The sequence below is a fragment of the Sus scrofa genome, chromosome 10, assembly GCF_000003025.6.
Source record: "Sus scrofa isolate TJ Tabasco breed Duroc chromosome 10, Sscrofa11.1, whole genome shotgun sequence".
NCBI classification, from domain to species: Eukaryota; Metazoa; Chordata; class Mammalia; order Artiodactyla; family Suidae; genus Sus; species Sus scrofa.
Window position 1 is genome coordinate 33,658,623 of NC_010452.4, and position 12,231 is coordinate 33,670,853.

Genomic DNA, 12,231 nt, shown 5'->3' on the forward strand with positions numbered 1-12,231 from the left:
ATGGGACTAGGAAAGTCAGGGATTGCAATTTCCCATGGGTTGCTAGTTCCACAACACATTACTTCTGCATCATAAAACTTCTTAGAATTCTTATGAAAACTTCTCACCAGATTCTGGCATCTAGGACCAATTCAATTTCTGAGTTGAAGGCAGGACCTGGCAATCTTTGCTGGGCAAACCTAGGGAGCTGGGAAGTTAGCATCTGGAGGTAAAATATATCCAGCAGGTATATATTTACCTCAGTCACTCACATTCTCCCTGCTGAGAGGAGAGTGGTTTTGGGAGACACTGCTCATGGGTGACTGGCAAGGGCCAAGAAAATGAGGGTAATTCTGGGGGTTGTGTAATTTATTACTCTTGCATTTGACCATTCTTTCTGGTTTCTAAAAATTTGGCTTCTTAGTCATGATTGGTGCTTCCAGATGTAGCGATTAGGGCAAGATATTACAAAGTATATTTCATTGAGTACTAGTCCTGAGGGAAGCCCAGTGGGAATGCTACACTCTCAGTCTCCTTGTAAGTCAAGAACATGAGTAAATGGCTCTGTGGAATCCTACGTTCACTCATCCAGTAAGTACTGATTTAGTGCTCACTCTGCACCAGGTCCTACTCTGAGTGTTGGGAGTATGCACAGTTAAAAAAGGAAGAAAAGAAAAAAATTGTTTTATTCCCAAGCTTATCTATGAAAACCTTTTATTATGTAGCATATATTCATCTCTGGAGGAACTAACATTCAACGGGATACTCTTTGAAAATGTGTGTCATTGACGTGTCTCTACTGGCAGGACAAGGGACCTGAGTTCTAGGCAGCTGAAGTAAGGGAGACATTAGGGACATTTTGAGGCACAGAAAATGTTGAGCATAGAGATGTAAATCTGGTTATCATCATAATTACTGTTGGCTTGTCCATGATGGAAAAAAAATTCCATATATCAATCTGTCTGTAATAATAAGTATCACAGAGATGATTTTAGAAACTGAGTTTATATCACATGTTTTTGTTTAAGAGCTCCAAGTTATTTTCGTCCATGCAATAGCAAAACAACAGTTTGGAAAGGCGGACTGCTTAGTCTGATTAGTTATTTGTCCCCAAAAGGAAAGGAACCTCACCCCTGAATCACAACCAAACCAAATGGTTGCTTATTGAATTAATTCTTTTTACAGTGCAATTCAGTTAAACTTATAAGCTCTAGTCAAGGTGAGTCAAATCTTCCTTCCTTATGTTGTGCTGGAGACAAGCAGGTTGACCAGGGCTTCTTTCTCTGTGGAGTAAGAGGCCAATGGGATTATCCCTAAGCTTTCTTCCATCTCTGACAGTCCAGCATGGGTCCTCTGGGGCCAGCAAAACCTTACAATAGGGGAGGAGAGGTCCAAGCCAGGGCCACCCACCCCTTCTCTAGCCATCTGATGATCCTTTGCTTTTCTCCAAAAAAACCCACATGTCATTCTCTTTGTCCCCTCTTGGTCTTCATATGTACTGTTTTCTTTGCTCAGAACACTCTTTCCCCTTTTTCTTTAATCAGCTACCTCCTATTCTTTAGGTCTCCTATCAGACATTTTCCCTCTATGACACAGTGATGTGATTTATAATAAGAAATGTATAAGTGCTTTTCATCCCGTTTCTGTCCTAGGGCCCCTAAAATCCTCAGAATTTCCTAAGTGACAGCACCATAAAAGACACATTTGTTATGTTAATGAGGTGACTTTTGGAAAGCCCCTAGGTCACCTAAGGAAGGGGGCTGGTTGCCAGGAGAAGCTATCATGTGATTAGAGAGTCAGAACTTTCAGTCTGACTCTGAAAGGAGAGTCAGATTGAAACCAAACCCCATGGTGGGGGGTATGAAAGGAGAGAGGGCCTGGAGATTGAGTTCAGTCACCCATGGCCAATAATTTCATTAATCATGCCTAAGTGATGAAGCCTACATAAAAACCCAAAGGATGGGGTTTGAAGAGCTTCCAGGTTGGTGAACATGTGGAGGTTTGGGGAGAGTGGTGCTCTCTGAGAGATGATGGACGCTCCACACCCTTTTTCCCTGTCTTGCCCCGAGCATCTCTTCTCTAACTGTTCCTGAGTTATATCCTTTTGTAATAAACCAGTGGTCTAGTAAGGAAGATGTTTCTCTGAGTTCTATGAGCCTCTCTCGCTAATTAACTGGACTCAAGGAGGGCATTGTAGGAACCTCCAGTCTGTAGCTGGTGAGTCAGAAGGACGAGTGACAACTTGGGCTGATGACTGGTATCTGAAGTAAAGGAGGGGGCGGTCTTGTAGGACTGAGCCCTTAGTCCGTGGGATCTGATGGTATTTCTGGGTAGTGTCAGAATTGAGTTGAATTGTAGGACACCCAGCTGGTGACAGAGAATGGCTGGATGTTTAGAAACAGTCCTTTCCCCTACCCCCCGCTGCTGGCCACCCCAGCGCGTGCGCACACACACACACATTGGAATTGTGTGTGTAAGATCCTTTTAGACACCTTTCTTGCTCACTGCCCTCCCCCACCAAGGTGAGGGGTAGGTGTTCCTGCTATAAAATCCTTGCCTCAGCCCTTGGCATCATCATTTTACTCACCAGCCTCCCCGCGTAGGCAGTGAGCACCATGGAGATAGGAGCAAGATCAGGGATTGAACCTGCATCCTCATGGATACTAGTTAGGTTTTTAACCAACTCTAGCCAGGACTTGTTGGGTGAAGGAAGGGAGAGATGAGGAGGACAGAGACTGGACAAGGCTGACACAAGCATAGTCAGTGACGGTTCTGCTGTGATAGGACTTCTGCAGGGTGATGTTGCCCATTGCCCCTAAAGGAGTTTGCTGCTGGCCTTGATTCTGATGCTTAGGAAAAGGTAAGCTTTGGAGGGGTCTCAGGTTTATGGGGGAGTGGCAGTTCTGAGCTCGGAGAGCCTGCTTTGGGAGAACCCTGTCTGGGAGGAGTGAGCCCAGTCTTGTTCCTTGCCTGTTCTTGCCTCAGCTGAGCACAGTTTGTCCTGGCCTTGGGTGTAACTGCTCCCATCTGTAACCCCATTCTTCTTTCAGAGGGGCTGAATTTATGTTTTAAATTATTTAATTATGCTATCTTTATATTTCGAATACTTTAGTTAATAGTGTTCACTTTATGTTCCTTTAACTTCTTAGTTTTTATTTACATTTAGTTTTTAGCCTATTATTGGGTAATTTTTTAACCAATTTGAATTCATTTATTGGATACTATTTTATATGCCTTTTAACTCTGCCTAGCAAGATATTTTTAGGTAAATTTTGCCCTTTAGTGGAATATACTTTTAAATTAAGTGTGCATAATCCTTTTATTAGCCATTTAAAAAATGTATCAAAATTCTCTAGCATTTTCCTTTCACTCTTTATGTTTTTGAAACATTTATGTTTGGTGTATCCTCTGGTACATTTTCTAGCATTTGCTTCTGTTTGAGATGAGAGGTGGTGATGTCAAGGGATGGAGGGGGTAGATGCCACAGCAGTGATGGGCTTAATCAGGGATGGTTGGCTCTTACCCCTGTGCTGACAATTCTGTACGGACATGCTCTCTGTTGGCTGCCTCCTCCCCACTCCTATTCAAAAGAAGTCCTTCTTGTTTTTGTTGCTGTTGTTTGCTTTTTTAGGGCCGTACCAGCGGCGTATGGTTCCCAGGCTAGGGGTCCAATTGGAGCTGTAGCTGCTAGCCTTCGCCACAGCCACAGCAGTGCCAGATCCAAGCTACATCTACAACTGTGAGTGACCTACACCACAGCTCACGACAATGCCGGATCCTTAACCCACTGAGAGAGGCCAGGGATCGAACCTGCAACCTTATGGTACCTAGTCAGATTCATTTCCGCTGTGCCACAATGGGAACTCCTTTCTTGTTGTTGTTGAAGGAGACCTGATATCTGCATGGTCAAGAAAAAGCATGTCTCCAATTAAACCCCACTTTTAGCCAGGCAGGGAATTTAGGAAATTCATAGGCCAAATTACTTAGGTCAAAACTTATTAAGACTGGCCTTAAAAACTGCTCAGGGGAATTGCTGAACAATGTCATCATCTTGTTGTAGAACAAGCCAGGGTTCTGTAAACTACCATCCATACTCTCTGAGCATCTCACAGCCTTTACAGAGAACGGGAGCTTCAGAAGTGGTGGGGTTGAGGGTCAGCACCCTAAATCTTTTTTTTTTCTTTTTTTTGACTTTTCTAGGGCTGCACCCAAGGCATGTGGAGGTTCCCAGCTAGGGGTCAAATTGGAGCTGTAGCCCCTGGCCTACACCACAGCCACAGCAACGCGGGATCTGAGCCGTGTCTGCGACCTACACCACAGCTCATGGCTACACCAGATCCTTAACCCACTGAGCGAGGCCAGGGATCAAACCCACAACCTCATGGTTCCTAGTCGGATCCGTTAACCGCTGAGCCATGACGGGAACTTTTTTTTTTTTCTTCCCCTAAATCGGACCTGAGAGAATACCCAGATGGTCTTGAAGGTCCTGTTAAGAAGTATTGGATGGGGAGTTCCCATCATGGTGTAGTGGGAATGAATCCGATTAGGAGCCATGAGGTTGTGGGTTTGAACCATAGCCTTGCTCAGTGGGTTAAGGATCTGGTGTTGCTGTGGCTGTGGCAGAGGCTGGTAGCTGTAGCTCTGATTAGACCCCTAGCTATGGGTGCAGCCCTAAAAAGTGAAAAAAAAAAAAAAGAAAAAGAAAAAAAGAAATATTGGATGGAGGAGTAATAGAGGGACAGTAGTCAAAGCTGGAATTATATTTTGTGGACCTACTTACAGGATTAACCCGAGTACATATTTACCTTCTTTCTGGTTAGGAATTCAAAAGCTCAGTTGTTACGTTCCTAGAATCACCAGTTCTTGTCACATGCGCAGTATGGTCACTGACTCATGGTGGAGGCAGGCAGTGGTAGTCAGGTCAGTCACAGAGGGAGGACAAACTGTTCTGGAAAGGTTTATCTCTTTCTTCTACTTGTTATGTAAGATGTGATTTCCCCAAAAAAACAAAATGCTAAATTAAAGTTAGGGTCCCAACCCACAGAAACCTATTTTAACCTACATTGTTGCCGACTATATTCCGTTTGATTTAATTCAAATTAACAAGGTAGGGTTGTTTCAGTTTTTTTTCCTGCCGGAAAGGGGGAAGTAGGCTTTGAGAATGACCCAAATGGTGCAATTGAGAGTTTTCACTGAACAAGGCAGAGTGTGCATGTGTGCTGGGGGGAGAGTGGAGTGGATAGATGAATGCAGTGTGGCTCCTGCCCTTAAAAGACTCACCCTGTAGTTGGAGAGACAGATACATACTCAAGCAACACGCACAGTGTTAATGGTGGAGGCAGTGTCAGACCAGAGAACAATAGAAGTGTTCTTCTGAGTGGGAAAATCTAAAAGATCGTGGAAGATGTGTCAGCTGCCCCTTGAAGGATGGTAGGGCATTAAGCAGCAGAGGGGCAGAGATAGGGTGGGTGTCTGTGGCAGAGAACATTGTTAGGATAGAGGCTCAGGATGGGCAGTCACATGGCTCAGTCAGGAAGCAGCCAGGAAGCTGCTGTAGAGCACGGGAGGTGGGATGGAAAGAGCACAGTGACAGGTGGTCCTTTGTGAGTTGGTCTTATGATCTAATCACTTGCGTAGAAGGTAATTGCCCAGAGTTTTCATTTTGTATTACATGCAGGTAATTTTCAAAAGCCTAATTCTTTTAAACAAAGGTGGTCTTGTCTCAGACTGGAGTTGTCTTACATTTTTAATTACCATGAAAAAATAAGGAAGTGATTAATTGCAAAATATTTGTTATATTTAACTTTCTAGGGACAGATTTGGCAAAGAGCAGCACAAGAGATGTTTTAATAGCTTTATGTCCTTCTGTAACTCTGTACGTTATTATGGATGAAGCATGCCAAAGCCTCATTCTGTCATCGAGAATACCAAGTCTATAGGCTCTCACATGGGGTGAGGAGGAGAAATAAAGGGAGAAATAAAGAAAGGCTCTCTAACAAGGGTCAGGCCCAAGAATAACTTGCCAAAGACTAAGGAGATCTAGTATCAGTGCCCGGTTATTTGTGTATCTGGACAGCATCACACAGACTTTTTTTGGGAGGTGTCCTGTAGGCAGTAAGAAGTCAAAGACATCGTATCTCTGACTCAGTGGTGTTCACATGCTTTTATGTTATTGGGACAAGAGGCTACATGGAATTCAATCCTTTATTGAGATATTTGGTTGAACCAAGCATTTGTCCACATCTCCATCTTCAGTTTAATGTTTCCAGTGAGGAACTGAAACATAGAACACTCATGGATAGAGTCCATCGAATTCCTGAAATTCATTTTGTAAGTCACTAATAGGTAACAATGTATATACATATTAAATAAATTATAAAATACGTGGTGAGCTACTTTAAGAAATTGCTTTTGAAATATGACAAATTAATTATTGTTGTCTACATGTTTCTCATTTTGCTTGTTCGACATTATGCTCTTAAAGATGGACACCACTGTAATCTAATGTTGAGTTACATACTAGTAGTAGTTTAACTAGGGAAATGTCTCATCTTACTCTTCAAGAGACTGGCTCTGGTCCTGATGGGGGACCTTTCTGTCTTGCATCTATCTGAGTGAAGATAAAAACAATATTGAGTGTTTGATCTGTTTATACATTTCTGCCCCCTTACTCTCATTTATAAGGAGACAGCTTTTCAGTTGTAAATTTTTGAGAAAATGACAAATAATGTAGCTTTGTTACCAACAATAGAAAAAAAAAAAAACATACGAAGCCACCCATAACACTTAATATTTGGCTAGCAGTAAGGGGTGGCATGATAAATTTATGGTAGCTCACTAAAATGGCATATTCCACAATTGTTAAGTGATAATTAGGAACACTGTACAGAAATATGAAAACATATTTATATAACTAAAAGAGAAAAGAAAAAAAAGCATGATTATAATATGTAAGGTGCATATGTAGGGGAGGCCTGGAATATACTAAAATGGAAAAATAGTAGTTCTGTTAGGATAATAGAACTGTGAATTTTCAAAAACACTTTCTTTAATGTTATAATAGTAAAGCAGCAAATTCACTGAATAAATGATGCTGTGGATGCAGGGGGGAGATATTCATAAATAACTAGAGGTTGGATATTGAAAAAGAAGAAAACCTTTAAAAGACATAATCCTCCTTCTCTGCATTTGCCAGCTTCATGGATATTAAGATCCACACTATTGAAAACATTCTCAAAGGTACTGGTTAGTAGGGTTTGGAAGTGAGCCTGAACTTAACTGTATCTGGATTTTGTTTGCCGTGATTGCACTGGAAACTAAATCTTGAAACAGTTGTCTAAATATGCTTCAGCTTGGCTATCTTGGCTGAATTCACACTTTAGGATCAAGAAACAGTTTGGGGAAAAAAAAAACCCATATGCAATATAAATAGGAATATAGAGCAAGAGAAATTCAGTAGAGATTTCAAAAATAAAATGCCTATTTAAAATCGTTAAAATGACTATTTGAATTAACAGCAAAAATAAAAATAAAAATAAATAACCAATGCTGACTTAAATTTCTGTCTGAAAGCTCTTCAAGTATACCAGGAACAACCCTCGTGTCATTTATGTTAATGTTAACACTTTGCTAACAATGTTAATTGGAATGAACTGCTTTCCTCTAAAAGGCTCAGACCCCTTTCTCTCCTCTTCCACCTCTGTTCAAAAGAATGACAGTTTTACCCTGAATAGTACTTAAGAAGTGTTGAGGTGGGGCAGTAGGATACCTAGCTTCAGGTTAGGCAGAGATTGCTTAATATATAAGATATTAAGAAAAATTCACACACACAGTCACACATTTTATACTTTGTGATCAGAGTTAAGCCTCCTAGCTCAACACTTGCACACTATTATTTTGGCACTGCAGAAAATTCCCTCAAAGTCATCCTTAGATACTTTAAGGATCTTCAGTAGATAGATGGAGGAAGAAACTTTAAGTTTCTTCTGAAATTGAACTTGAAAATAGGATAAAATACCTTATCTCTCTAAACTAGTAGTTGACTTGGGTTTGGAAATTGGAGAGAGAGAGAGAGAGAGAGAGAGGAGAGAGAGTGTGTGTGTGTGTGTGTGTGTGTGTGTGTCTGTGTGTCTGTCTGTGTGTCTGTGTATGGTGTCAAGGAGTTTGAGCTGAAGAAATCAGAAAACAACTTTTCCAAACCCCAAACCATACCTGATACTATAAACATCTCTTTTCAGACCCTGTGTAGAATTTGCTGAGTCTATGTGAACATCTTTCTCTGTTGTCTTATCATCTCCTCACCTCTAAAGGTGTCCATAAATGGCAAACAGATTAGAGAAAATTTTTATTCCTAAGAGTTATCCAGTAATATTTACCTTCATAGAAACATGATTTCCATCTTTCAAAATGCTTTAGAATTATTAAGAGGTATTGTGATTTTAGTCAACTATCTCCCCTCCATTCCAAATCCAAAGTAAATTACATTTAATGCAAGAGTATGTGTTCAGTTATTTGGGGAAATACTAACATTGTAAATTTTTTCCTTAAAAATATTTTACCCTTTACATCTTCATTTTATTCCAAGAAGTGTATTTTGTTAAATAAATGATATTTGGTAATAAAACAAATCTGCTTTCATACTTCTACAAAATTCTTTTGAATAGCAAAAAGAATTCAATCCATTGTTGCATAATTGTTATAATGAATTGCATAACTTTGACATGTGTTTTGCTGTAATTCATTTCATGGCAATATGTAAAGTGCCTTTGACACAATGCCAGAAAATATTCAAACTGGGAATGAATGATAGAAATAATCTAGTGTAAGTCAGTCCCTCTTCTCCCATTTCAGGGACTGAGGTGCAAGAAGATAAAATTTGCCTGAATCACACATTTTATTTTCCAACATTTAAGCCTTACTAAAAAAAATTACATACTTTCAGTGTTGAATTTTATTGGAAGATTATGATTTTTAAGGGCACGATTCTAAGACAGAATAATTGCTACACTTAAGGAATTGCAGAATTGGACCTGAAATACATAAAAGAGGTATGCCCAAAATTTTTGTCCTCAATTCCCCTTTTGGGAGAAAGTGACTGAAACTGTATGATCATGAGAAATAAATCATTCTTTGAAGGATACAAACTAATCCTGATCTTTAAGATGAAATATATGATCATTTCTATCTATAATTCAGTATTTCTCTTCAGTAGCTGTCAAATGGTATTTTGGTTGATTGCCAGTTGAGCAAATGAAATAGGAAATACAGTTTAGGATTTTATTATGATTTTTTTTCCTCGAAGGCAAAAAATTAAATAAAACAGGCTTTTGTCATATAATGTTCACTGATCAGGTGAACTTAATAAAAACTGGGCTTTAGTTAAATCTAGTGGATTAACGCTATTTCATTGGCATTTACAGTCTTTGGAAGTGTTCAACAAATATGTAAATAATGACATTTCCAGAAATCGAACCATTGCATTTCATATAAATTCTGCATAAAGTTCAAAACTAGTGGTATTGATGTCATAGTCTTCAGATTTTAAAAGGCATATAGGAATAGTAATTACATCTCCCAGGAATGTTAAAGACACGTGTATACATATGTAAAATCCATTTTGACTCTAATCTATGAAAATTATCATACATCAATTCATATTGCACCTGATGAGGAAATTATACATGAAAGATAGTAAATGCTAAAAAACACTTCAGATAAAGACCCAATAAGTCAATTTAAATGAAGAGTTTAAGAAGTAACATAGCCATCTAAAAATGTTAGTTTTTCACACAACCGGTCACATTTACTTCACTTTATTTAAAATCCCTGATCTTGTCTGAAGATAATACCATAAAACTACATAATTCAACTGCCTTTAACTCCCCTTTCTCCTGTAACCATCGCACCTTCAGAAGGGTGTAGATATTCTATCTTAATCTATCTTAATTTTTTTTTCTTTCAGCAAATACTGAGCATGCAAAGCTTTCACCAGACAAGATCATTTCATATAATGAAACATTGAATTGTTTTTTCTTTCAATTTCTTCAGACCGAAAGCAGCTCAGTTTCCCTATGAATAGTCCACATATCATTTCATGCCTGGTATCTGCAGCCCACTCTAGATTTATCTTGCTTTCAGCAGGTACTGGCTGGGTAGCACTTTTGGGGTTATTTTACAGAACATCGAACATGGTTTAAATTGTTAAAAAGCAATTTGAACTGTTTGCTTTTCGACCCATTGCCTCTTTCAGTGTCTTTAACCCTTATCACCCTTCCCTAAAATGTCCCCAACGTGCCTAATTTACATGGCTCTCAGGCACCGGAGATTTGCACACCCATCACATACCAGGTTAGTTTCTAACAGTGTGAAGGCTGCTGGAGCAGGGCAGTTTCCTTCCAATGGGAGCTGCGTGTAGTCATGTATCTGTCAACACAGCAACCCTCTTATGCAAAGCTTAGACTATTGTCTCGTGATCCCACCTGCCTTGGCTCTGATTGATGTAACAACAGTATCTGTCATAGGGGCTGTTCTGCTTGTAGGAGCAAACAATGATACTGTCCTGGGGCACAAAGAAGATGCTGTCCTCGGGCTCAGGGCACTCAGACTTGTCCCAGGCTGAGCACTTGACGTCCAAGGCACTGTAGGTGATGGAACTGCCTGAGGGACAGTAGCCATCCAGGTATCTGGATGTCTCCTCTCGATGCCTGCTCTGGACAGGGCTCTGACATTCTCCTTCCTTCATGGGTGTGGGGGTGGTGATGGAGCTGGCCCCAGGCACCTCGCCCTGCCCTTGGAGGGGAGGCTTCCCCCTGAGGCCCGCCTTCTTCGCCAGCTCATCTGAACTTCCCTTGCCTGACTCCAGGTCTGAAGGGGTCCTCAGCAGTTCCACCACCTCCTTATCCTTGGGTTTCCGGAAACAGGGCAACTTGCGGACCCATAGCAGCTCATTCTCCGGCCACTTGGTGCATCCCTCAGTTTTCCTGGCCAGGGCAATGGCCGCGATGCCTGGTAGGCAGATGGCTGGCCCTATGGCCAGGAGGGGGATGTTTCCCAGAGTCTCTCCTTTCATCCCAGAAACCGTGAACATGAAGCCAAAGACCAGGAAGACACTGACCAGGGCCACAACCAGACCAGTCCTTGGGTTAATGTCATCAGGCCGCATCTTTCACTCCATTCAGGTTGGGGGCTACCTGCTGGCCAGGGAGCAACGTTCTTCTCTACTGTCAGAGGCAAAACTGCACTGTGTTAAAAAACAAAACAAAACAAAAAACCCAAGTCAGTTTCCCAACCCAACTGTCTCTCTTACTCCTTGCCTCTGCCACTCTATCTGTATGTCAGTCAGGATCTCTGTCTCTGTTTCCCCCTCTTTCTCTGTCTCTTTCTTCCTAGCGCACCCCTGCCTCTCTCTCATACAGGCATCCACCGACTGGGGTCACTGAGGTACCTGAGGTTTCTTGTCGTCTCCCAGGAGCAGGGAAAGAAGCCAGTCTGAGTCTCCTTAAAAATCTCCACAGCAGCTGTCCCCTCGGCTCTCTCCCTTGTTTCTGGAAGGAAAGCCTGCCTTTTCCCACCGATTTTGCATCCAGGAGGTGGGACGTGGGAGCCTGTCTTTCCCAACTGTGCCCGTCGGTCTCCAGGGCTTTGGGAGCGGAGCAGTGTGCAGCCCAGCGCTCAGCTCTGCTCGCAGAGCGCGGGAGCTGAAGGGAGGAAGGACTTAATCTAGGAAAGAGGGAAAGCGGCTCGCGAGCCTGGCCTCGTTACATCACTTTCAGAGCAAGCTCAGAAACAAAGACGGACGCGCGGGGGCGCGAGGTGGTTAGACCCTGAGGAGAGGCCACCCGGGCAGAAGAGGCTGCTCAGGGTCCAGTCGAGATACTTGGAGCAGCCCGAGTTCTTCCCGCCTCTGCGCGGGATGGCTGAGCTGGGCGGCGGGACCCGCTTCCGCGCCCGAGGAGGGTCCGGGGTGCAAGGCTACCGCGGGCCGGAGAGCTTAAGTCGGGCCAGTTTGCCCACGGGGCAGCCTGGGCTTGGAGTCCATGGTCTGAGGGCAAGAGCTGCCAGCTGAAGATGTCCCTCGGGGACTTGGATCCTTCTCTAGTTACAGATCTGGATGAACTGATCCAACCTATAGCAGTTCACAGAAGGTTCCCGACCTCCCTGAACGTCGAGGCTCTCAGGGCTCGGAGGGCATGCTCCTCCAGGGTCCCGCTGCCCGCGGCAGTTCTGGTTTGGGGCGCTGGGTGGCAGTGGCGC

General features: G+C 42.4%; 1 protein-coding gene across 2 annotated transcripts; it reads right to left on the reverse strand.

Moving 5' to 3' along the window:
- TMEM215 (transmembrane protein 215) lies at window positions 4,641-11,888 on the reverse strand. Of its 2 annotated transcripts, none has more exons than XM_013980192.2 (2): window positions 11,423-11,888; window positions 4,641-11,198 (listed from the first exon to the last, which is right to left on the reverse strand). In XM_013980192.2, the coding sequence occupies exon 2, from the start codon at window positions 11,138-11,140 to the stop codon at window positions 10,433-10,435; it is 708 nt and encodes a 235-aa protein (XP_013835646.1). In that variant the 5' UTR covers window positions 11,141-11,198; window positions 11,423-11,888; the 3' UTR covers window positions 4,641-10,432. The 2 variants fall into 2 exon arrangements, with proteins under 2 accessions (XP_013835646.1, XP_003130731.1); XM_003130683.4 differs by having other exon boundaries at window positions 4,641-11,218; window positions 11,423-11,887.

Excerpts from the sequence above, each read along its gene's own strand:
- TMEM215 (XM_013980192.2), bottom strand. The coding sequence starts at position 11,140 with ATGCGGCCTGATGACATTAACCCAAGGACTGGTCTGGTTGTGGCCCTG.